Source organism: Mustela erminea, chromosome 5 (assembly GCF_009829155.1).
Source record: "Mustela erminea isolate mMusErm1 chromosome 5, mMusErm1.Pri, whole genome shotgun sequence".
NCBI classification, from domain to species: Eukaryota; Metazoa; Chordata; class Mammalia; order Carnivora; family Mustelidae; genus Mustela; species Mustela erminea.
The window spans coordinates 37,302,160-37,328,346 of NC_045618.1; the positions used below are offsets into that span (position 1 = coordinate 37,302,160).

Genomic DNA, 26,187 nt, shown 5'->3' on the forward strand with positions numbered 1-26,187 from the left:
CATCACCCTGTAGACTAGTGGGGGTAGATGCACGATGGCCCTGCTGGGAGCTTTTGCAGTAATTTCTGCAGTGACAGAAATGACAAGATCTTGGGAGAAGCAGTGAAAATGGTCAGAATGGTTTTTATCCTATATATATTTTTTCAAAGTAGAACCAAGGAGATTCACTGAAGAATTAGATGTGGGAATGAGAGAAAAGAATCAAGGGTCACTCCATAGTGTTTAGTCTGAGCATCTAGAAGAGTAAAATTGTTATGAACTGAGATGGAGAAGACTAAGTGAAGAGCAGATTTGGAAGAGGGAAATCAAGAGTCTGGTTCCTAGAGATTATTGCCTATTTCAAAACCCTTACATCTGTTGTAAAACCAAAGCAACAGAAATTGGGAAACTGATCTTAAATTTCGTATGAAAATTCAAGAGACCCAGAATAGCTGGAACAATTTCAAGAAAAGAAGAGCAAAATGGGAGGACTCACACTTCCCACTCTCAAAACGTACTACATAACTACAATAATAAAGACAGTATGATACTAGCATAAGGATAGACAAATAGATCAATGAAGTAGAATTAAGAGGAAGGAAGGAAGGAAGGAAGAAGGGAGGGGGAGAGAAAGAAAAAAGAAAGAAAGGGGGAAGGAGGAGGGAGGGAGGAAGAAAGAAAGGGAGAGGGAGGGAGCAAGGGAGAGAGAGAAGGAAGGAAAGAAAGAAGAAAGGCTGAGATAGCTAAATGAGTTGGCTTCAGGCATGAAAATAAAATAAATTCATGATTTAAAAAGAAAGAAAGAAGAAAGTAGGAATGAAAACCAACATAAAATACAAGAAAAAAATTATCTTTAGTCAAGTGCTTTCAGTACTTTATGAACCTTTCTTAATCTCTAACCATCTACAGAACCCTATTTTACAGATTGCTTGGCCCCTAAAGCAAGTTATTAAAAAGGCAAAAAAAAAAAAATAATAAGCGGGGGGTCGGAACAATGGACCACCAACAAATTTAAAAAGCAATAATTACAGAAAACTTACAGGACGTTAACACTACTTCCCCTCCCAACATCTGAGTGAAGAACCAGCCATAAAGCGAGAATCCATGGAGTAGGAAAAAACAGCTGTTACCCCACTGAGGTAAGGAAGAGGACCCTGTGGCAGAACATTCTGTGGCCATGCGGCCTAGGTGGCCCGCAGAAGTCAAAAGCTGGGAAGATAAAATCAAGCGCTCAGAAGATATCCTTCTCCTGAGGCCTGACTGGCCTAAGTGGTGATCTACTGAAACAGAGACGAGGATTTGGCAATCGTTCCCAAACCTGCCTCCACCTCAGCCCTACCACCGGGGGAGATCCAGCGGCCGGCGGCGCGGTTGGGTTTCCTGCCTGACTGACAGGGTCAGGGAGAACCGTCGCTCACCCAGCCAGTCTGCCGTCCGGACCCTAATCGACAAGGATGTAAAGACGTTAAGTCATTAAACTGAGAACCACAGGAGGGAGGAAAGAACTGTGGGCCAGCGCCGGAGGTCTGGGACCTTCCTCCTCTCCCGCCAGGGAAGTTTCCTCCCCCCACCGCCCTCCCCGACGGAGACCCAAGTGCCTAGATGCCCCCCGGAGGGGACCTCAGCCCCGTCCCAAACCTGGATCTGCTCACCGGCGCCCCGCCCATGCCGCCCCCCACCCCCGGCGGTCGTCCCCGTGGGTCTGCGCTGAGGGACTCGCGGGGGGCAGAGCAACTTTTCGGGCGGGCTCACTCGCGCAGAAGCTGGGCGAGGACTCGCCGCCTCCCCTGCTAGCCCCAGGGCCAGCCCCGCCAGTCGCCCGCTAGCGCGCGGGGCTCTCCGGGCTGGAGCGGACCCCACCGGTCGCCGGGGGTCCGGCCGCCCCCCCACGCCCCCCCGCAGCCGCGGGGCTCACCTGGCTGGAGCTCGCTGTCCCCGCGCCGCTGTGCCCGCGCGCGCGCCGCGTCCACGGGTTGCCGGCCCTTTTTGGGTCCTTGGCGGGTATTTTCCGTCTGGCCCCACATCACTTCCCGTAAAGGAGAGCGAGGTGGGGGCGGGACCTCCTCTCTACCCTCCACCTCCCGCTTCCTCCTGTCACCTCAGGGAGCACCCCGCCCGACTCCGCGAGGGCGCTTGCGGACGCCTCCTCGCTCGCGGCTCCGGGTCCCGCCGCACCTGCCGCGGGTCCTCTTGTGAGCCACGAAAAGGCTCCCGCACGCTTCCTTTGGCCTATTATCCGGTCTCCATGGGCCTTTCCTGGAAAGTGTGAAACCTTAGAGACTTGTTTTCGGGTGGACACACAGACGTGACATTTCCAAACTTCCCCAGGATCCGTGACCTGCCAGGTGTGGTTTGCGGACTCTGGCCACATTTCTTCCTTCAAAGGCCATGTTCTAAGGTATTTTCCAGGGCATCAGATCGCTGCCTCCGCCGTAGGAGCCGGGGGTGCTGAGCAGCTGCAAAGCCGGCCCCACCCAGGGCTCCTGGGGCCCAGTACGCTCCTTCCTGCGGCAGGTCCTCCCTGGTCCGGCTCCCTAGAGGCCGGCTCCGCGCCGAACGTCCGGCTCTGCCACTGTCCAGCCCTCCTCGCCAGCTCCTTCCTCACTCGGATGCGCCTGGCCTGGCCTTCCAGCTCCGGGATCTTGGAAATGACAGGAGGGAGGAAAAGTAAAATCCTGGCAGGAAAAATGTATTTCTGAGAGGAAATAAACGGGGACTTTGCACATACAGGGTAGTTCGGTTTAGAGAGTTATTCCAAATTTCTAAAAGGCAGCAATTCGTTAAGAGAGAGAGAGGCAAAATGCAGTAAGATTTAAAAAAAATCAAAAAACAAAAAACAAAAAACCAGCTGTGAGGAGACATCTGCGAGCCTTTGCTGCCCCCCAGCGGCTTCCTTCTCTCAGCGCTGAAGAGTACCTATGCGTCCGCTTGGAGCTGCAGCTGTGAAGGGGTTCAGCCACCAGGTTACCACTCAGAGCCAGACAAATTTCTCTTCCAGTGGCCTCGAGGTATGGACAATGGCCTTTGGCCTTGCTTCTGTTGGCTCCCAGCCAAAGCACGTCTGAACCAAATAATTCTACAACTAAGAAGGGCAAAAAATGATTGAAAACCCTAATCCGGCTTCTCTTACCGTCTACTTCCACCACAAATTCCAGCGGTCCCAGGCCCACGCCCCCAAACCCATCATACTTCGAGTTTGCAGCTACTCACAGTTTATGCTACAATACAATTAGCTTCTCAAATATGTGTCCAATTTGCAAAATCACATAGAGCATAAATATATGAAATTGTGAAATATTGAACATGCATCCAATCTAATATTTATAGGGAAATATACCAGAGTAATCTCAGAATTAGAGATAACAGATTTCAGCAGGGTGATAGTGTCAAGGATATTCCCCAGTTGAGATAGGCCATCAGACTGTTGTTGGTGGAGGCTGGCAGGGAAAGTAGCCCCAGGTTCATGTGTAAAGGAACAGTCCTGGGATTTACTGATCAGCTAATAGTTGGGGGCAAAAAATGAAGCAACTGTTAGTGGCTGATATGATATGAGAGACTTCCCCTTCAATCTTCCCCACTCCTGAAGGGGACTGTAACCACAAGCTTACGAAGCAGATCAAAAAACAGACAATGGTAACGTGGCCCATTATCATTATCCTTTCATTCACTGAATGAGTCCAAATTAGGTACCAGGGATGGAATAGTGAACAAGGTAAATTGGTCCCTACCCTCAGGAGCTTGACACCAGCAAGTAAGCAATTAATTTCAATGTGGTGACATAAGATCATCAATAAGGGAAGTAAGCATGTTAGTGGAACACAAATAAGTGACACCAAATCAAGACTTCCCAGAGAAAGTGATGTATAAATTAAGAAGGATGAATAAGGCAGAAGATGAGGGAGAAGAGAATTCTAAGAAAAGAGAGCAGAGAAAAGACTTGGAGCCAAAAGACACTATCCTATATTAGTTCAGAAAAGCTGAAAAACTGAGTAGAAAGAAGCAATCAGGGAAGAGACTGGAGGAATGGCAGAGGCTGGATTTTGAAGAACTCTGGAATGATTATTCATTTATTGACCACTTACTATGAATCAGCCAATATGCTAAGAAATTTGCATATATCCCCTCATATACCTCTCACAAGTGCCCTCTGAAATAAGTACTATTCCTGTCTTTGTATTACAGATAAGGAAACTGAGCCTGAAAGCAATGAAGCAACCTGACCGAGATCATACAGCTGAAAGTGGCACAGCCAGGACTAGAACTTAGAACTCATTTTCTAAATGCCTATTAAGGTTAAGAATGGGTTTCAGAGACCAGTTAGCATGCTGAAATCTAAGTAAGGAATAACAACAATCTGGTTTAAGACCATGACCATGAGGATGAAGATGAATAAACAGATTTGAGATATTTAGGAGAGTAAATCAAGACATGATTGTAGGTGGTGAGGGAGACAGAGAAATCCATGAAAATGCCTGTTTCGGATTTGGGCAACTTGAAACCCTTGAGCAAAAGGAAGAGGGCCCAGTTGCAACAGGGTGAAATAGACCACAATGAACAAGTTTAGACATTTTAACTTTGACATATCAGAGTGGGAGAACATACAAGTGAAATTGTTCAGTATGCAACTGAACAGGCTGATCTGAAGCACAGAACACAAGGGCAGAAGCTATTGCCCAAGAGGGTACTCAAAGACATGAAAGTGAATGAGCTAGTCTAGAAAATGTACTAAGAGGGCAAAGAGGGGGTTTGGTACAAAACCCAGAGGATCACTCAGTTAATGAAGTCTGGGAAAAGAGTGCCCAGAGAAGTAGGAAGAAAACAAAGAGAAAAAGTTATGACAGAAACTAAATATATTGAATATATCTTGCATACCAATTCAAAATCCTCTCTACACCACTTCTTACTCTAGTCACAGAACTGGTCACAGTATAACCTTGCTTCCTACTCTGGGTCTTTTCTGACACTGCAGGCTGTTGCTTGAAACATTCGCAGTCCCACTCCAGTATCACTTAATGGGATGAAAATTGGAAATATCAGTAAGAACTCATGATTTTTAGTATGTAAACTAGTAGCAATAGAATTATATATTGATATGTATGTGTGTATGTACCTTCCAGCAATGTCTGCTAAGAGATCCTAAAAGCAACTATATCACAGTAGTTATGAATACATTAGCATGCAGATTTTGATTTCTAAATACCCTTCTAGAATAAAAGGAACAGGTACATGATTATATCTAAAATATCTACAAAAGGGCGCCTGGGTGGCTCAGTGGGTTAAGCCGTTGCCTTCGGCTCAGGTCATGATCTCAGGGTCCTGGGATCGAGTCCCGTATCGGGCTCTCTGCTCAGCAGGGAGCCTGCTTCCTCCTCTCTCTCTCTCTCTCTGCCTGCCTCTCTGCCTACTTGTGATCTCTCTCTGTCAAATAAATAAATAAAATCTTTAAAAAAATAAAAAAATAAAAATAAAATATCTACAAAAAAACTATTAGAGCTAATAAATAAGCAAAGATCAGGATACAGGATCAGTTGTATTTCTACGCATTGGCAGTAAATAATCTGAAAAGGAAATTAAGGAAAAACCCCTACTTGAAATAGCATCAAAAAGAATAAAATACTTAGGACTCAATTTAACCAAGGAGGTGCAGGGTTTATACACTAAAAACTACAAAACACTACTGAAAGAAATGAAAAGAAATAAAGAAGACTTAATAAATGAAGATAGTCCATGTTCATCTTTACCTAATATTAAAAGATAGCAATATGTCCCAAAGCAATCTACATATTCAACACAATCCTTCTCAAAATTAACTTTATCAAGATTTTTTGCAGGGATGGAAGAGTTGATCCCAAAAGTCATGTGAAATTGCAGAGCACCTGAAATAGCCAAAACAATCTTGGGGGTAAAAAAACAAAAAACAGAAAACAAAAAAAGGACATTGATGGACTCACTTTCTGATTTCAAAAGTTAATACAAGATGCAGTAATCAAAACAGTGTGGTATTGACATAAGAATAAACATGTATTTGAAAAAAATTGACATGAGAGTCCAGAAATGAACTCATAAATCTGTGGTCAATTGATTTTCAACAAGAATGCCAAGAGTATTCAATGAGGCAAGAAAAATCTCTTCATTAAACTGGTTCTTCACATGCAAAAGAATAAAGCTGGACCCTTATTTCACACCATATATAAAAATTAACCGAAAATAGATCAAAGACCTAAACTGCAACAGCTGAAACTGTAAGAACTATAGAAGACAAAGGCACAAATCTTCACTACCTTGGATTTGGCAATGGTTTCTTACATATGATACCAAAGGTATATGAAATGAATAGGTTAATTAGACTTTATTAAAATTTTAGTATTTTATCAAGGGACACAAGAGAGAGGAAACACAACACACAGAATGGGAGAAAATATTTGCAAATTATGTATCGGATAAGAATATAGTGTCAGAACATAATAGAGTTCTTACAATAAAAAGACAACTCAATTAAAAAGAGGGCAAAGGACTTGAATAGATTTTTCTCCAAAGAAAATATAAAAATGGTCAATAAGCACACAAAAAGATGTTCAATGTCATCAGTCATTAGGGAAATGCAAATCAAAACCATAATTACTTTTTCACACCTATAAAGCTGGTCATAACTTTTTTCAAAAAGAAAAGAAAAATTACAAGTGTTACGTGAGGATATGGAGAAATTGAAACCCTATAGATTGCTGTGGAAATGTAAAACGATGTTGTCACTTTGGAAAGCAGTTTGGCGGTTCTTCAAAATGTTAAACAGGGGGCACCTGGGTGGCTCAGTGGGTTAAAGCCTCTGCCTTCGGCTCAGGTCATGATCCCGGGGTCCGGGGATCGAGCCCCACGTTGGGCTCTCTGCTCAGCAGGGAGCCTGCTTCCTTTCCTCTCTCTCTGCCTCTCTGCCTCCCTGTGATTTCTGTCTGTCAAAATAAATAAAATCTTTAAAAAAAAAAAAAAAATGTTAAACAGAATGACCATAAGATCCAGCAAGTCCAGTGTCATCTTGGATTAGTTCCCAGACCAGAAAAAAAATAATTGTCTATTGATCCTAAGGACATCAGTAAGACTTGGTAAAATTTGGATAAAATCTGAGATTAGATAATATTGTATCAATTTTAATTTCCTGATCTTAATCATTATATTGTAATTATGAAATACAAGGAGTTTTCAGGAATTACACACTGAAATATTTAGTAGTAAAAGGGTATATGGTCAACTCACTCTCAGAGGGTTTAGAAAAACAATAATGTGGTGTGTTCATGTGTAAATATACATACATGGAGAGAGATTAAAGCAAATATAGTAAAATGTTAACACTTGTGGAATTTTATATAAAACTTTTGTACTGTTTTTGCACCTTTTCTCCAAGTGTGCAATTACCTCACAGTAGTTTAAAAAAAAAACTTTTGAAAGTCACTTTAGCAAGTCCCATTGGATCAAGTCTAGTGGCCCACTTAAAAACCTATCATTTTCTTGGCTTCCCCTCTCACTTTTTTTATTCCCTCTATCTGCTCTCCTGATCTTAAGAGTTAGAATGGATTTGTGCTGAGATTGGAAAAACAGCCACCAGATTGTTACATAGAAGGCCCTGATGATATTCCTTTCACTGAGGCACTGGTGAGGCCATTGACATCTCTGAAAAGCTCTGTGGTGGTTGCCCTTTATAGGCTGAGATTGACAACTGAAGATACTGCTGCAACAGGTCTCCCTAGCATCAGCTAGAAATAAAAGAATCCCCATTCACTAAAGCTACAGGTATTCCCTGTCCCCAATACTTGTCCCAGGCCTTGCTAAAGCCTGCAGGTAAGCACCCTCCACACAAAGGATGTCTCTGGATGAGTTGGCTCTGGGGGCCAGAGGGGCTACCTTTGGTGGACAAAAAAGCTTGAGTTCCTGGGCACCAAAGTAGTGTAACAACTAGAAAGGTATTTGGGGGCAGGCCACTATATCGAGGGCACTTCACAGACTGCCAATTGAAACACACCCCCAGTCTGTCTATGAACAAGGCCCATTTACTTGCTCTGTAGCTATAACCTGATGGACAGACTTCAGTTTTGTCAGATATGTGCAGACTGCAGAGGCACTGCTGGGAATGGAGCCAAGGAAACCATCTTTGCACCCTCCCTTCCCCTCATTGCAACTTACTGGTATCTCTCAGAAAGTAGTTGATACTCATCTGAAGTCCCAATTGCTACAACTTTTACCAATAGGACACCTCCAGATCTCCTGGTCTATAGATCAGCAGGGTCTACAATTGTGTGCCCACAGGACTATATATATTTACATAAGTTAAGACCTGCTGCCTAAGGATCTGGCTTCCAGTTAGCCTGAACCCAGGTACTGATTGAGATCACAGGTCTCAGCACACCATCCATAGCTGAGATCCATTCAAGAACAAATCAGTCTACTTAGACAATCACAAATGTTCCAAAGACAAATAAGAGCTAGGGCAAGGTTGAAAAATAAGGTTATCTCCTACGTAAGACCACTGCTTCAAAACTGGGAGAAGTAGCTGTTTTGCACTATACTTAGAAACAAACATGGAGAGTCAAGGGAAATGAGGAAACAGAAAAATATGTTAAAAAAAAAAAGCAAGAACAAGACAAACAAGTCAGAAAAAGAAAAAGACCTTAATGAGATGCAAAAAAAAAAAAAAAAAAGAAAGAAAAAGTAATCTACCTGAGAAGAGTTCAAAGTAATGGGTATAAAGATGCTCCCCAGGGGCACCTGGGTGGCTCAGTGGGTTAAAGCCTCTGCCTTCTGCTCAGGTCATGATCCTGGTGTCCTGGGATCAAGCACCGCATCGGGCTCTCTGCTCAGCGGGGAGCCTGCTTCCTCCTCTCTCTCTGCCTGCCTCTCTGCCTACTTGTGATCTCTATCAAATAAATAAATAAAATCTTTAAAAAAAAAAGAAAAAGAAAGAAAAGATGCTCCCCAAACTCAGGAGAACAATGGATGAATACAGGAAGAATTTCAACAAAGAGATAGAAAATATAAAAAGGAACTAAACAAAAATCACAGAGCTGAAGAACAAAACTGAACTGAAAAATACACAATACCATTCAACAGCAGGCTAAATGAAGCATAAAAAATGGATCAGTAACCAGTAAGAAAGACAGGGCAGTGGAACTCAGAGCAACAAAAGAAAAAAAATTTAAAAGGAGAAGATAGCTTAAGAGACATAGAGCAACATCAAGGAGAATAACATTCGTAGCATAGGGGTCTCAAAAGGGGAATAGAGAAAAAGGGCAGGAAATTTATTTGAAGAAAATAATGGCTAAAAATTTCCCTAACCTGGGGAAGGGGACGGACATCCAGGTACAGAAAGCAAGGAGAGCTCCAAACTAGATATATCCAAGGAGAACCACATCAAGACACATTATAATTAAAATGTCAAAAGTTGGGGCACCTGGGCAGCTCAGTGGGTTAAAGCCTCTGCCTTTGGTTCCGGGGTCCTGGGATCGAGCCCCCCTGCTCAGTGGGGAGCCTGCTTCCTCCTCTCCCTCTGCCTGCCTCTCTGCTTACTTGTGATCTCTATCAAATAAATAAATAAAATCTTAAAAAAAATGCTTTATAAGCATCTTTTCTGATCATAATGGCATGAAACTAAAATTCAATTACAAGAAGAAAACTGAAAAAAAATCACAAATATGTAGATTAAACAACATGCTATTGAACCATCAATGGGTCAACAAAAAAGTCAAAGAGGAAATCAGAAAATACCTTGAGGCAAATGAAAATGTAAATATAACAATGCAAAATCCATGGGATGCAGCAAAAGATATTCTATTAGAGGAGTTCATAATAATACCTGCCTACCTCAAGAAACAAGGAAAATCTCTAACTTCACATCTAAAGGAACTAGAAAAAGAATAAAGCCCAAAATTAGTAGAAGTAAGGAAATAAGATCACAGAAATAAATAAATAAAATAGAAACTAAAACTAAAATTAAAAAATCAATTAAACTGGTTCGATGGAAGGATAAACAAAATTAACATTTGGCATTGTTATATTTACATTTCATTTGCTACTTGAGGGGCATTCTGTCTGAGGTGCTTAACTTTATCCACTTCATCTATAAACAGTACTACAAACACCATTTCCAGCTAGTTTATAAATAGAGTCTTGTCATCCCTTGATCCTGTTTATGCTGCATTCCCAGAAAAATAAACATCAACTGGGAAACAAAAATTCTTTAGACATTTATTTGTTTTTAAAAATGACAAAGTTAAACACTAAAATTGACAGTGCTTGTTTTAAAATCATTATCTACGATTTGCATTTAAAATATACTTGAGAACTTTTTACTAGATTATTTATAGTCAATACATAATTTCAATAGAACTTTAAACAATTACAGTTTAACTCCATGTAGTATTAACTTTTCTTCTCTTCTGATTCTTGTGCCAATTTCAACTTTTCTTTTAATTCCATTTGATCTCGGTAATACTGCTCAAATATTGGTTGATAAATATACATCCCTCCAGCAATTCCAAGGATGCTAGCAAAAATCAGTTGTGGAAGAGTCAATCTCCCAAACATTTTTCAACAAATGCAATACAGTGCTTTTGCCACACGGTGGTTTTGAAAAATTACAGTCAACATCCAGGAAATATCTTCAGATCTGTGTACAAAGAAAATAGAAAGCAAACCAATAACTCAGCATGACATCCTTTTAAAAAGATTCCATGAGTGTTCCAGAGTAAATAGTATTTTCATCATATGTAAATATCACTTGATTTAACTAAAATAGGAATATAAATACACAGAGAATACGACAAATGGGTTAGGGGGTGGTGTTAAGAAAAAGCAAAATCCTACTACAGAATTTTCTCAATGGTTTTAAATAAATAATTCTTAAAATGACAAAAATGGGGGAGATGTTAGGAAGAGGCAGGCTCTTGTCACCTTTACATACCATCATAAAACTATCAACTAAACGAAACAGCTGCCCCCAAAAGTTGAAAGTGGTTGCCAATCCAATCTGGAAGTAAAAGAAAGAGAACTGTTACTTTTCATTATTAGCCCTTTTTTATTTATTTCATGTTTTTTGGCAATATGCATAATTAAAAACAATTTTTAAAACAGGATAAAGGACTTTATGAGTTCCCCTTGATGCTTTAGAAGGTACAAGTAGACCTCAAATATATGTAAATAACTTGCCATCCACTTTTGATAAAAATACAAAGAGATCTGACTGATTTTACTTTTAATAACTGAGGAGTAGAGACTCCAGTATTTCTCAGAAAGTTATACTTGTGAACACCATAGTCTCTGGAGAAACCAGAGCTTATGAAAGAGGAAAGCAGAATAACGAATGTATGTTTGCTTATGTAACAGTCTTTCACCGTCTCCTAGACAGGCCCCCGAGGTTACAAAAACCATTCGTGGCAGAACCGGTACTAGAAACTAGGTTGTCCTTAACACCGCTAAAATGTAATTTAAACTAATATGGGAAAGAAATGCCTGTTTGCTCTTGGACTCTACCATTAACTAGATAAATGACAACTTAACAAGCATGCTACGGTTCATCGCCTGCGGAAGGACGGAGGGAGGGAGGGGGTTTTTTGCAAGTAGGCTCCTTGGAAGATAAACCACATAAAATGAGAAAAAATGCCCTTTTGCCACTAGTTTGCTAAGTGACCCTGACCGAGTCACTTAAGTTTCCGAACCTCATTTTCTACATCCGTACCAAAGCTTAAATCAGCCCCACTCCGCCTACCTCGCCCAACAGCTAATGTGAGATCACCCAAACAGTGAAATGTTACACAAACACGTTTGCAATTATCATTACTACGATCACTGCCACTTGAACACCTCCGACCGTTGGGCTGTCGCTTCGCGTCGCTGACCCCGCCTCCCGTCTGCCCTAGCCTAGGAGAGTTCTGGCTCCTACCAGCAGTTTCCGGAAAACAGGGAGCAGAGACCACGAAGCCAAAGGCGGACAGCAATCTCACGAGAAGCAGCTAAAGAAAAAGCGCAGACGCGCTCGCGACAAAGCGTACGGATGCCAAACAAACCTGCAGCATTCTGCGGCAGACGCAAACTTCGGGGGTTCCGTGCGAGAAAGCGGCCTTTTCCCAGCTACCTCCGCGCCTGCGAGCGACGGCTGCTGCAGAGGCCAAACTTAGTGAGCGGAAGAGCAACGCGCGTTTCTCCAACTCCCTTCTCCTTCTTCGTAAGGACTGAGGTGCCAAGGGATCCTCAGCCGACCTCGAAGGAGGTGCAGGATGAGGCAAGAGGGGGACGATAGCCGACTCTTTTTCCGCGGCTTCCAGAACCGCTCCCAGGAGAAGATGAAGCTGCGAAAGAGAAAGTCCACTTTGTACCTCAGCCCCCGGAAGAGCACGTTGCGCCACGGAGGTGAGGGGGTGGGGGCGGGGGCGGGGCGCGGACGCCGACCTCCCAGGCGGTGGCGGGAAGCCGCGGACCCTGAGCTAGGGCTCCATCTGCTGGGCGGGGTTGCCAAGGAACCGTAGTGCACTCGCGACCGGATTCTCGGTTCGGGCCACTCGCAGGGCCCTTTATTCTGCATTGGTTAGTGCTGCCGCGGCCGTGCGGAGCGAGGGGCCGTGACGTAGCGAGGGGCCGTGACGTAGCGAGGGGCCGTGACGTAGCCATCCGCATTTTAGAAAGGCACCCGGGCTGGGAGTTAACCTGCGATCTCGCAGCTACGGAGGGACTGGTTCCTGGGGTTGGACCGGGGCTGACTGCCACCCCATTTATTTTTCCCACCCTCGCCTTCCCTCTGGTCCGGTGTGATGATGTTGACAGGAGCAAAATCACCCCAGCGAGGGGACTTTTGATCTGTCAGACGCGGGTATTTACTATAAGGAGGGACTTCTCATTCATTCAGGAATTATGTATTGTGCGCCTTGCATGTGCGGAGCACTGTGGAAGCGGCCGGAAAAGAAAGCCGAGTTTCCCCCTGCAAACCTGCGACCAAGAAAGGAGAGAGTCGTTTTGCTAAATGGAGGAGGATTGGGACGGGTGGGTGGGTGGGGTGGGGTGGAGGGAGAGTTAGCTGGGCCCGAGTTCTGTCGCTCTTTCCTCCTAATCCTTCCTTTGTTAGAAGTTGGATCCCTGAGGGTCAAGGTTAGTAACGACGGCGAATTGTCATACTTGTCACAGAATATGGTAGAACTTTTAGGTGATTCGAGATCACTTGTTCGGGGGCCCGCTCTGAGTTGTGCACCAGTCCGCAGAGTAAAAGGGTTTTTCTTTCAGTAGTCATAGTTCAGTCGGGGTGTTTCTTTAGGTGCTTCTGAAAGATGAAAGTTGAGATGGGGCGTGTGTGGTGTGTTGAATGTGCCAATCATCTGAAAAATATTTAATATGTTCCCAGAGAATAAGGAAGGAGAGTGGCAGGAACCTAGAACTATATAGCAAAAGACTCAAAAGGCTCACAGGGCAAACACAATTACTCAGGAGGCCAGACAGGCAGGTCTGAATAAATTAAAGCACCTTCTCTTAAAGAACCAACTAGGTATTGCCAGTTGAGCTTTGTCAGGTCTTGGTTGTGAAATGCTGCAAATCTTTTATATTGAAAAAGATTTTAATACAAAGTCGGATTTTTAAATGTTGACAAGTAAATTCACATTTAAAAAAATACTCTGTATGCAGCTGGCGGGCTGTCCAGTTGTGGCAAAGAACAGGGCTTTGGAGGCAGCAGACAGACCTCGTTTTGAATCCCTTTTAGTCATTTATAACCTTTTTGACTTTGGACAAGGCAGATTAACTTCTTAGTCTCAGTTTCCGCATATGTGAATGGGGCCAGTACCTACCCTTTAGCATGATTTGGAGGATCAAATGAGATAGGGCATGTGAAGGAATGAACTCAGCACCTTGCATAGAGTAAGCATCAATAAGGGCTATTTAAAAACATGCAGAGGACCAGCAGTTTGATACGCCACTGTTTGACATACACAGGAAGAGTTGATCCTAAGTAATTTGTTAGCTTTCTTTCATAGGCTACCCATATAGTTAGTTCAGTGTTATCTTACTATTCTCCTTATACAGTTAATTGCAAGAAAGATTGGTTAAATGAAAGGTGGTAATTTCCCAGTGGATGAGGCTTGGTCCCTTGTTTAACTGTCTGCCCAGGTCTGCTTTGAGAGTAGTGCCGACGGGCCAGAATTCTCTATTGTACCTTCACAGAGTCTGAGCAAGGCGCCAACCAGAGCAGCAGATTTTAGTTCTCTCAGTGGAACTTCCCTGACTTTTGTGCCACGATTACCTGTTTTGTTTTGTTTTTCAGATCTCCTTGGTGAAAACATTTATCTGGTCTTGTTTACCATAGCATTACGAATATGTAACTGTTTTTTAGTCCAGACAAGTTTTGTTCCAGATGAATATTGGCAGTCTCTTGAAGTTGCACATCACATGGTTTTCAAATATCCTTTGTAGTTTCTTTTCCAGACTAGAAATGTATATTCATTTTAGAAATTGTGCCAGCTTCTCTTATAAATTTTCTATCAATTTTACTAAGTAATTTTACTTATCAAAGTATACCATTATTTTATACTGATATTTCTTTTTTCTTCGATGTAATATATTTGACTCAACCTTTAACCAGCAGGTATTCCCATAGAGCTCAGTACTGTGGAGGATATAGATGAAGTAAAACACACATTCCATTCTTAAAGAAGTTATGAGTTTAATTGGCCAACTGCATTTTTGATTAAAATAACCAGTATAAAATGCTATGATTTTAAGCTGCTTTATCCAAAAAAATGGAAATTTTTCATGCCCAGAAATGAAAATAGATTATGTTTCAGTGCTATAACATTAGTCCTTAATATGACTAATTATGGTTATTTGACCTGGGAATGGACAGAAAGATTGAGGGGTTACACTTATCCCTTAATCTTTGCAAGCATTTACAAGGTCCTGCATCTTTTGAGGAAAGATAATGTTCAACTGCTGGTAAGTTTAAATAAAAGTAAATTAAAAAGTAATTAAAAGTTGATTTATTCCATCCTTTTAAAAGGCTAATGTATATTAACTAAATGACTTTATTGGTATCACAAGGTTTGTTTTTAAAAAGGTATTGTTACTGACCATATCTGGGCAGCCTACAGTTCTGAAGACATACTGCGATGTGTAACCCTTCATTATGTGCTAAAACACAAAACTGAGCGTGAAAGTGTCCTAGTTAAAGGAATCCTGTGAATCCTATTAAGATATTCAGACTTTCAGAATGACTACATTATATATTAATTATTTGGACTTTAGAAGTATTCATCCTTCATGAAATAAGATATAAGAAATAAGAAATACAACACTTCTCTCACTCATGAGAGGAGTGTTGTATTTTGTTTTAACTTGTGAGCAGAAGATCCTGTTATATGAGCTTATAAAGAATACATATAAACCTACTCAGCATTTAGTGTTGAAAATAAATCTTAGAGAAAATTAATTTGATAAGAATTTGATGATATGCACAACCATTGTGCTATGTATAGTAATTAGGCAGCAATAGTAAGTAAGGTTGTAATTCCTAGATCATGTACTTCTGGGGTCAGTTGCCAAGGAGGATACAAAAGAACTAATGGGGCCAAAAATTTCCCTAAACTCACTCTGAAGATCTTTTAAGCTGTCCTCAGATTAGACTCAGAAGTTTGGGCCTTCCCCATTTTCTGTTAGGGAAGTAACCCAGAATTCCAAAGGCAGTCCAAATCCTGAGGGTTTCTTAGAACCTGGAAAGACACATGGAAGTATCATGGGGAAGGAGAATTTAGAGCAGCAGCAGCATTTCTTCCATGGACAGATGTTGAACTTAGGGGCTGTAAATTCCCTTGTCCTGAAAGGGTTTCCAGATTATTTGGGGTAACCATAAAGCCTGGAACCACAGGCAAATATATGTAATGCTATCAAGGATATTTTATATCTCAAGAAGTCATCAAGGATATCTTATATCCTAAGAAGAAGATTATATTGTGAATGAAGGAGTCTTCAAGATAGAAAACTTCCTATTCCTCCAGGACCTATCCACTTCCCTCAACCTCTAGCTGACCCACCTGTGATTTAAAGTAAGCCTCCTCTAGTCCCCATCCCCACCCCACTGTCCCCCCCCAAAAATCTGTCCTATCTGGAGCTTGACCAGATGGAGAAACTTAAGATGCTATCAGTTAGTTATTCATACTGTCATGTTATCTTTTTTCCAAAGATTTTATTTATTTATTTATTTGACAGATATCACAAGTAGGCAGAGAGGCAGGCAGAAAGAGAAGCAGGGTCCCCACTGAGCAGAGGGCCTGATGTAGGGCTCGATCCCAAGACCCCGGGATCATGACCTGAGCCGAAGGCAGAGACTTCAACCCATCTGAGCCACGCAGGCGCCCCATCATATTGATTATCTTAAACATAGACCACATGATTTTGAAACTAGAAGGGGCCAGAGAAGTGAAATAAATAGACCAAGGTCACAGGATGTTAAAAGCAGAGCCAAAACTAGATCCTGGGGTGCCTGGGTGGCTCAGTGGGTTAAGCATTTGTCTTCAGCTTATCATGATTCCAGGACCCTGGAATCAAACCCCACGTCAGTCTCCTTGTAGGGAGCCTGTTTCTCCCTCTCCCTCTGCCCCTCCCCTCCACTAGTGCACTCTCTCTCTCTCAAATAAATAAATAAAATCTTTTTAAAAACTTGTTTTTTAAAGATTTTATTTATTTGACAGAGATCACAAGTCGGCAGAGAGGCAGACAGAGAGAGAGAGGGGGGAAGCAGATTCCCTGATGAGCAGAGAGCCTGATGGGGGCTTGATCCCGGGACCCTGAGATCATGACCTGTGCCCAAGGCAGAGGCTTAACCCACTGAGCCACCCAGGCGCCCCTAAAACCTTTTTTTAAAAAATAAAGAAAGAATAAAACTAGATCTTAGGTCTGCTTATTTATAGCCTAGATAGCTTGTCCCCAAACTGTATGAAGTGTGTTTACAGAACTAGTAATGGCTTAGAATTGCACTGTCTAATATGGTAGCCACTAGCCCCATGGGTCTATTGAATATTTGAAATGTGGCTAGTCCACATTGAGAAGTGCTATTAGTGCAAAATTCATACTGGATGTCAAAAACCTAGTACAAAATAAAAATGTAAAATGTTTCTGTAATATCTTATTTTGATGAAATGATGATATTTTAGATATATTGGGTTAAACAAAATAACAAATTAATTTTACCTGTTCGGGATTGTTTTTAGTTTTTAATTTGGCCACTATAAAATTTTAAATTACATGCATGGATCATGTTATATCTCAACTGGACAGTACTGGCTTAGAACAAATGAGAAGAAAGGGATATAGAAGACAGACCTGAATAGGGGACCAAAGTGGGGGCTTTCAATAGTCAGAAGACATATAAGGGCATTTAGCATCTGGAGATTAATGGAAGAATCAGGAGCTTAAAGAACAGGAGAATGGTGAGCTGCCAGCCCAGTACCATACTCTAGATTTACCCCTTGCATGTTCCTTCTCTTTGCCCCACCCCTCTACTTTTCATTTCCAGAAGTCATATATAAGTGTTACTTAATTCTTCTCAGGTCTTTACTGTAAACCTAGAAAATTACAGTATCTTAAAGGTCTGGAGAGAGTTCTAATAACTGGGAATTTACATCTCTACTTACTTTTGTGTTGAACTAAAATCTACCTTCTTTTATTTTTATTATTTTTAATATTGTATTTATTTATCTGAGACAGAGAAAGAAAGAGCAAGTACAAACAGGCGTAGAGGGAGAAGCAGGCTCCCACTTAGTCAGGAACCCAAAATGTGGCTCTCTCCTAGGACCCTGGGATCATGACCTGAGCCAAAGGCAGTTGCTTATATGACTGAGTCATCCAGGGGCCCCAAATGTACCTTTTTTTAAATTCAAGTATTCTACAAGCAACCCTTCAGAAAGTTTTATTTATCCAGGATAAATATCTCTATTTCTAAATATCATAATCAGATAATATCCTTTAGACATCTTATAATTTATTAAAATCTATCTTAAAATGTAGGTCTCCAAATTGAATATAATATTGAAAGCTAGGGTAACTAGTTCAGAATATAGTAGAACCATTAATTGTACAAATGTTATACTCCTGTCATTGCACAACATATAGTTTTAGTGGTTTCTTTGTACTGTTGTCTTATATTAAACTCGTAGCTAAACTGACTTCTCACATAAACTACTTTCAGGCCTGAGAGGCAAGAATGAAGCATAAAAATCTCTAGGCAGAGTAATCAGAAGGTATGTACATAGGTGCCTTTTGCTGTATTTTACAGGGCAGAGTTTAAGTGAAATTATGAAGTACAGCATACCTTTAAAACTTAAACATTTATTTACAAATTACTGACAAAGAGGAGGAACATATAAAGCTAAAGTGTTAGAAGCCATTGGCACCTGAAAGTAAAGCCACTCTAATTGCACTGTAAAATTAATAAAGACTGGTCCAACACAAGTAAAAATTTAAATATATTTTTAGAAAACATCTTTGAGCTAACCTAGATTAAATTGTCCTCTATCAGTGTGTTATTTGTTAATGATAACTGTGACACATTTTTTTAAAACTCTCAAAGATGTGTAGCATTAGAATTACTAACAGTAATTAAGTTATAATATTTACTCTTTAGTTTTACCCTTAAATTTACTTTTTAATGTCATCTGATTACTGTGTTTCTGTAGTTGTAGAATACTTGTCCTTTTATAGAAAAAAAAAAAAAAGTAGCTCATTTTATTATCCATATTGCAGGATGGGGAAGCAATGTATCTTAGTAGTTAAGAGCACTGTCTTTAGAATGAGGAAGACCTGGGTTTGAATTCTGGTTTCTACGCTAGCTGTGCAGCCCTGAGAAAATTATTTAATGTCTCTTTACCTCAGTTTCCTCACTTATAAAGCAGTGCTAATCTCACAGGGATTGTTAGGACTGAATGCGCTGATACACGTAAAGTACTTGGTATGATACCTATCACATATTACTATAAATACTTCATAAAAATTTAATATTGTTATGCTAACAAAGATCATTAAGTGTGCTTCTAAAATAGAACTTTAACACAGTGAACTGTTTTGTTGGCTATCTATATTAAAAGTAATAGTGTTGTGGGTGCCTGGGTGGTTCAGTTGGGTAAGTGACTGCGGCTCAGATCATGATCACAGAGTCTCCAGATCAAGTCCCTCATCAGGCTCCCTGCTCAGTGGGGAGCCAGCTTCTCCCTCTGACCCCCCCCTCTCATGTTCTGTCTCGATCACTCTCTCTCAAATAAATAAATAAATGTTTAAAATGGTAGTAGTGTTGTAATATATAAATTACAGAAAGAAAGGGAATAAAACTACCTTGGGCATATCCCTGAAAGATTAATGTCATTTTTGTAGAAAAACAGGTATTTTTGCAAAAGAATAGAATACTATATATTACATTTATTTTTGTACTAAGAATGGCCTTCAGTTGATAGTTGGATCAGTTTGTTGATTTCTTAATGATAATTCTGTGTGAACCAGTACACGTTTTTTAATATCTTCTTTTTCTTTTTAAACTATTGAAGATTTGGATTCCTAGACTTGCCCAAGCACTTTTGTCTGCTATAGCAGACATCAGACTCTACTCATTAATGAAGCAACTTGAAAATCAGCAAATGGCAAAATGGGTGGTAAGTCCTAAACACTTTAGAAACTATTCATTTCATTCCTAATAGCATGAAGCACGTGAAAAAATGCCAGTTCTCAAAACAGCTTCAAAAGATAATTTGTACAACTTTATTATAGAGGTACCTCCATATTGAAGAACAGCAAAATGCAAGTGGTACATGCCATTTCTCTACTTCTGATTGCTCCCCAGGTGACTGAAGCCTCAAAATCTTTGAGAGGCTAAACCCCAGGAACAGGCTTGGAAGCACTTTCACTCATCAAACCTGTCAGAGTCCTTGCGTCACTTTCTACAAAATTCAATAGGAATTGTTCTAATCATTGTCTACCTCACAAATAACCTCCACTGTGTACAACCTTTGTTCACTACCTCTAGCTAGCTGAGACTGAGCCTAAGAAGCAGGTTTTCACTGAAGCATTCTTTCACCTCTAGCCTGAGTGTTTGGAAGAGGTAGACTCTGTAAGGGAGAAAATGTGGTGTAGAAAACTGTCCTTTGTCAGACTGGCTTATTTCACAGTGGGTAGATAGATTCCTGATACCACATTCAAATTTTGAATGGAATTTCTCATTGAAACCATATGCTGAAGAGTGATTGGATTCTTTAGTACTGTAGTTAACCTCCCTTGGGTCTTTCTTAAATAAATTTTTATACAAGCTAGCTTAGAAATCTTACTACTTTTTTTAATACTGTTTCTACCGGAAAATATATTCCAAGTAACCAATTTATCAACAAATTTCTGGAATATAATTTATTATTAATTTATTAATAAATATTAATTAATTTGCTAATTATTACTAAGACATATCTCTAGATAGTGTGTTTATTTGCATTAAAAAGACAGGAGGGTTTAGCCATTGAGTCCTTGTTAATGGATTCAAGGATAAAATCAGTCTACTTTGTGCTTACATACACTGAAGAAGGCTCAACCTAAAATGTCAAAAACTGTAATACCTTTGAAATCCTTCCCCCAAGGTAGTAGTACCAGGTTCTTCTAGATTAGGAGAAGCCTGTAAATCCACAAAAATTTGGAACATTTTTTAAAGGCTGTATTTGAAGAGCTAGGAATCTAATACCACATGTTTAACATCCTTGCACCAGCTAACAAGTTTAAGACATTTGCTTTGTAGACTTGATGCTTCTGTTTGCATGTTCTTCTAAAGCCTGGTTTATTATTTTATTCAATTTACCTGAAAGTATAAACTTGGTAACTTTAACACCTACATATCTGGTATTATTATAGACCTATGTATAATGTAACTTCTTGAAAACAATGGGCATGCTTATTTTCAATATCATTTATGTTTTGATGTGATTTTTGCAGTATGTATACTTGCTGTTTTCCATAGAAGATAATACTGAGCTTTTCCTTTTATACTCCATATATGTTTGCTTACAATTGTTCTTAGTTTTTTTGCCAGTTGTGCTCTTGGTTCACATGGTATTGCTGTACCAGAACTCTTACAAACACCATGGAAACTGTTCTCACTATAATTGCTCTTTTCTACTATCCTTTGGAAGGTTCAAAGTCTATGAACAGGTGAGATATATTACTGTTAATAATACTGTGAAAAATCTTAAATAGCAACATATTGTAATGTCTGGTGGACCCCCAGATGTTTATTATTTCATGAAGTTTATTAAAACCACACTGTCAGTTGATACATTTCTTATAGTAGGAAACAGATATATGCAAACTAGGTAATGAAGGGCAGTTTAGTAAAAGGACTATGTATAAATATTTAGGCAGTGTTTAGAAAAGTCAATAAGGGGACAACCATAGTATCCCAGGGCTAGTAATAGGAAGAAGTTTCTGCTATTCTGTGGCCCCAAAGTGAGGTTATTGTTATGTGAATCCATTCAAAGGTGTAACTCAAGAGAGGGCCCCAATAGGGGACATGCACAGCCAGCCTTTAGCCACAGCAAGAAGAGAACTGGGGAAATAAAATGCCCTGACTTAACTCTTCTGCCCTCCAATCAGTCAAGGCCAGTCAGAAGCCAGAAACCAAGTGAGCTCATTGATACAGATCAGGTAGGTCAGATTCCCTGCACATAGAACAAGTGAAGAATAGAGGAAAATAGATCTGGAAGGGCAAAGAGAAAATATAAGGACCCAGGAGATTGGGTCCAAGATGGCAGCACAGGAAGATTCTGAACTTACCTCCACCTCAGACATGCCATCTATAGGAACATATGGATCACTTCCTTCCAAAAAAGATCTGAAAGCTAGATGAATTGCTCTCCACAACAAAGGATAAAGATAGGTAGAACAAGCAGAGACACAGTCTCACAAAAAACCCCACATGCAGCATGGCAGCACACAATAGGGAGAGATCTCACCAGCTAGACACTTCTTCCAGAAAAGCAAGGGGTTGATGCCCCCAGTCAGGCACTCTGGCCCCTGAAATCTGCACCAGAAAACAACCTCCCAGAACATCTGACTTGGAAAAACAACTAGTTGATATCCAGGGGTCCCCAAGTTCTATAGGAAACTGAGGCTCCCCACTTGGAAGTCTCACATGTAGTCCGTTTCCCTTGAGACCTAGTGGAAAAACAGCCATTTGAAAAGCGTCCAGCAGTGACCCCAGCAGGAGGGATATCATAAGTGTGGAGGTCATCTTTGTGAGTTAAGGGGTTCAACTCCACAGCGGGGACCCCCTGCCTGGGGATCTGCATCAGGAATGTGAGTCCCCATAATGTCTGCTTTTAATATCAGTGGAGTTTAACTCCAAAAGACCCAGAGGCCTATAGAAGACCTAGACTGTGCTCTTAAAGGGCCTAGAGACAGCATCACTTGCTCCAAAAAACAGTAAAGAAGCAGCAGTTTAAAAATCACCTGAGCCAGACATGAAGGAGATTTATTGACAAATTTTAAGGCATGTACCAGAGAGGCTGGGCACTTTCCCCAGGAACAGAAGTGCTGGTAGGCACCATTTTTCTTGCCTACCTTCAGCCCAGCTGGCCCAACACTGGCAAATAACAGTTCTGACACTTTTTATCTACCTTGCTAGCATAGCTTGCCCCACCCTGGCATTCCCCTGCAGATCTGCCTCACCCAACCTGGCAGATGCCCCTCCAAAGCAACTGCCACCATGCCATACCCAGGTGGCAGCCACTGTCAGAGCTGGTACCCCTCCATAGTGACTCCAGTCCTGGGTAAGAAGGTCATCCCTGCCCACCAGTACACCCACACCAGTTGTGGCCTGTCACCAGTGGGAGATCACACAGCTCATACAAGGATAGCCCTGGAATGCCTGGTTCTGGTGGGCAGGGGGAAAGCTTTTCTAGGCCCATGGGACACTACCTTTAAACAAGGATACATAGCTGACCTACCTAATACCAATAAACAAACATAGAGAGTGAGATAAAATGAGATAGAGAAATATGTTTTAAATGAGAATAAGACAAAACCTCCAAAAAAGAACTAAAGAAAATGGAGACAAGTAATCTACATGGTAAAGAATTCAAAGTAATGGTCATAAATGCTCACCAAAATTAGGAAAAGAGTGGATGAACTCAGTGAAAACTTAAGGAGATAGAAAATACAAAAAAGAGCCAGTTTTAGCTGAAGAATGTAATAACTGAAATGAAAAATACACTGCATGGAATCAAAAGTAGATTAGAGGATGCAGAGCAGCAATCTGGAAGACAGGGTAGTGGAAATAATCCAAACAAGAGCAAATAGAAAAGAATTTTTAAAAATGAGAATTGGTAAGGGACCTCTATTACATTAAGCAGACTAACATTCACACTATAGGGGTCCCAGAAGAAGAGAGAGAAAGGGGTAGAAAACTTATTTGAAGAGAAAATAGCTGAAAAGTTCCCTGAAGGAAACTGACATCCAAGTCCAGAAAGCACAAGAGCCCCAAACAAGATGAATCCAAAGAGATCCAAAATAAGACACATAATAATTAGGATGCCAAAAAGTAAAGATAAAGAGAGAATCTCAAAAACAGCCAGAGAAAAGCAACTAGTTATATACAACAAACCACCCATACAACTATTAGCTGTTTATTCAGCAGAAACTTTGCAGGCCAGAAGAGACTGGCGTAATATATTCAAAGTGCTGAAATGAAAAAACCTACAACCAAGAATGCTCTACCCAGCAAGAATTAAGAAGAGATAAAAAGCTGTCCAAAAAAGCTTAAAGGAGTTCATTACCACCATACCAGTGTTACAAGAAATGTGAAAGGAAATCCTCTAAGCAAAAAACTTAAGAAAATTATCAAAGGAGAATTTCACTGGCAAAAGCAAAATACAGTAAAAGTAATAGCTAGCATAAAATTTAAAGACAAAATTAGTAAAATCAATAATTAGTTAAGAGATAGACAAAATAAAAATATGTACAATATGATATCAAATACATAATCATGGAGAGGGTAGATTACTGTGCTTTTAGAATGAACCTCATGGCACTAAAAACCAATAATATATACACAAAAAATAGAAAGGAACCCAAGCATAACACTATGAAAGTCATGAAATCACAAGAGAAAAGAGCAAGAGGAAAAGAACAGAGAATTACAAAAACAAATAGAAAACAGTTAACAAGGGGCACCTGGGTGGCTCAGTGGGTTAAGCCTCTGCCTTTGGCTCAGGTCATGATCTCAGTGTCCTGGGATCGAGCCCTGGGCTCTCTGCTACGCAGGGAACCTGCTCCCCTCCCCCTCTCTCTGCCTGCCTTTCTGCCTATTTGTGATCTCTCTCTGTCAAATAAGTAAATAAAATCTTTAAAAAAGAAAGAAAGAAAGAAAGAAAACAGTTAACAAGATGACAGTAAGTACATACCTATGAATAAGTACATTAAATGTAAATGAACTAAATGCTCCAACCAAGAGACATGAAGCAACTGGATGGATTAAAAAGAAACAAAAACAAAACCCCATCTGTATACTGCATAGAAGAGACTTAATTCAGACCAAAAGTACTGAAAGTGAAGGGTTGAATGTAGATATTCCATGCAAACGGAGGTGAAGAAAAACTAGGTGGTAATTCTTAGACAACAATAGACTTTAACACAAAGATTATAGCAAGAGACAAAGAAAGGCATTATAGGGACGCCTGGGTGACTCGGTTGAGTAGCTGCCTTTTGCTCAGGTCATGATCCCAGCATCCTGGGATCAAGTCCCGCATCGGGCTCCTTGCTCGGCAGGGAGCCTGCTTCTCCCTCTGCCTCTGCCTGCCACTCTGTCTGCCTGTGCTCACTCTCGCTTCTCTCTCTCTCTCTCTCTGACAAATAAATAAAATCTTTAAAAAAAAAAAAAAGGAGAAGAAGAAGGGCATTATATAATGATAAAGGGATCAATCCAACAAGAGGATATAACAACTGTAAATATTTATGTATCCAACATAGCAGCACCCAGATATATAAAGAAGATATTAACAGACCTAAAAGGAGAAATATAGTAGAAGGAGGAGACTTTAATGCCCCACTTGCTACAATGGATAGATCATCCAGACAAAAATAAGGAAACAGTACCTTTAATGACACATTAAACCAGATCACCTTAACAGACATAGAATATTTCACCCCCAAACAGCAGAATACACATTTTTTTGAAGTGCACATGAAACATTCTCTAGAACAGATCACATGTTAGGCCAAAAATAAGTCTCAATAAATGTAAGAAGACTGAAATATTACTAGCATAGTTTCGGAAAACAGTATGACACTAGAAATCAATTACAATTTTAAAAAACTGGAAAAAAGTGAAGGCCAAAAGCATGCTACTAAACAAGCAACCAGTCAATATAGAAATCAAAGAAGGAATGAAAAAATACCATGAGACTAATGAAAATGGAAATATAACATCTGAAAATCTTTAGGACACAAAAGAAGTTCTAAGGACATTCGTAACAAAACAGGCCTACCTCAAGAAGTAAGAAAAATCTCAAACAATCTAGCCTAATCTAAATTTAGTAGGGAAAATCGCTTCTCGGCCTTTTGGCTAAGATCAAGTGTAAATTTAGTAGGGAAAAAAAAAAACAGTTAGTAGAAGAAAATAAGAAGATCCCAGTGGGGGGAAATAGAGACCAAAAAAAGAAAAGAAAAGATCAGTGAAACTAACAGCTGATTTTTTAAAAAGATAATGTTTAAAAACCTTTAGCCAAGACTACTCATCAAGGAAAAAAAGGACTTAAATCAGAAATGAAATGGAGAAATTATAGCCAACACCATAGAAATACAAAGGATTATAAGAGACTATTACAAAAAAAAATTATATGCCAGCAAATTGGAGAACGTAGAGGAAATGGATAAATTTAGAAACATAATTTTTCAGGACTGAATCCGGAAGAAACAAAATCTGAACAGACTGATCACTAGTAATGAAAATGAATCAATAGTCAAAAAACTTCCAACGAACAAAAGTCCAAGATCAGATGGCATCACAGATGAATTCTACAAAACTTTTAAAGAAATTAATACAGATCCTTCTCAAACAATTCCAAAAAATTAAAGAGGAAGGAACTCTTCTAAATTCATTCATTATAAGGCCAACATTACCCTGATAACAAAACCAAAGACACTACCCCCTACCCCCCAAAAAAATTACAGGCCAGT

At 40.3% G+C, this 26,187-nt stretch overlaps 3 protein-coding genes across 8 annotated transcripts in view; 1 reads left to right on the forward strand and 2 right to left on the reverse strand.

The window, feature by feature from the left end:
* RAB27A (RAB27A, member RAS oncogene family) overlaps nt 1-2,031 on the reverse strand; it is a 79,139-nt gene extending 77,108 nt beyond the window's left edge. For both annotated transcript variants that reach the window (XM_032342615.1, XM_032342614.1), the window contains exon 1: nt 1,895-2,031. The gene's annotated coding sequence lies outside the window, so the exon portion shown is untranslated. The remainder of the gene's footprint in view (nt 1-1,894) is intronic.
* Nucleotides 2,032-10,184: 8,153 nt separating this feature from the next.
* PIGBOS1 (PIGB opposite strand 1) lies at nt 10,185-12,122 on the reverse strand. Its single transcript, XM_032342636.1, has 3 exons — nt 12,027-12,122; nt 10,925-10,990; nt 10,185-10,630 (listed from the first exon to the last, which is right to left on the reverse strand). The coding sequence occupies exon 3, from the start codon at nt 10,546-10,548 to the stop codon at nt 10,384-10,386; it is 165 nt and encodes a 54-aa protein (XP_032198527.1). The 5' UTR covers nt 10,549-10,630; nt 10,925-10,990; nt 12,027-12,122; the 3' UTR covers nt 10,185-10,383.
* Nucleotides 12,123-12,206: 84 nt separating this feature from the next.
* The window catches only part of PIGB (phosphatidylinositol glycan anchor biosynthesis class B), a 40,524-nt gene continuing 26,543 nt past the window's right edge, over nt 12,207-26,187 (forward strand). For 2 of the 5 annotated variants that reach the window (XM_032342625.1, XM_032342627.1), the window contains exons 1-5: nt 12,207-12,369; nt 14,264-14,399; nt 14,814-14,931; nt 19,527-19,631; nt 21,035-21,165. In XM_032342625.1, the coding sequence (XP_032198516.1) occupies nt 12,237-12,369; nt 14,264-14,399; nt 14,814-14,931; nt 19,527-19,631; nt 21,035-21,165 (623 nt within the window). In that variant the 5' untranslated portion in view covers nt 12,207-12,236. Of the gene's footprint in view, nt 12,370-12,862; nt 13,102-14,263; nt 14,400-14,813; nt 14,932-18,178; nt 18,231-18,732; nt 18,938-19,526; nt 19,632-21,034; nt 21,166-26,187 lie in introns of those variants that run through there. The other 3 variants (XM_032342628.1, XM_032342626.1, XM_032342630.1) reach the window with 3 other exon arrangements.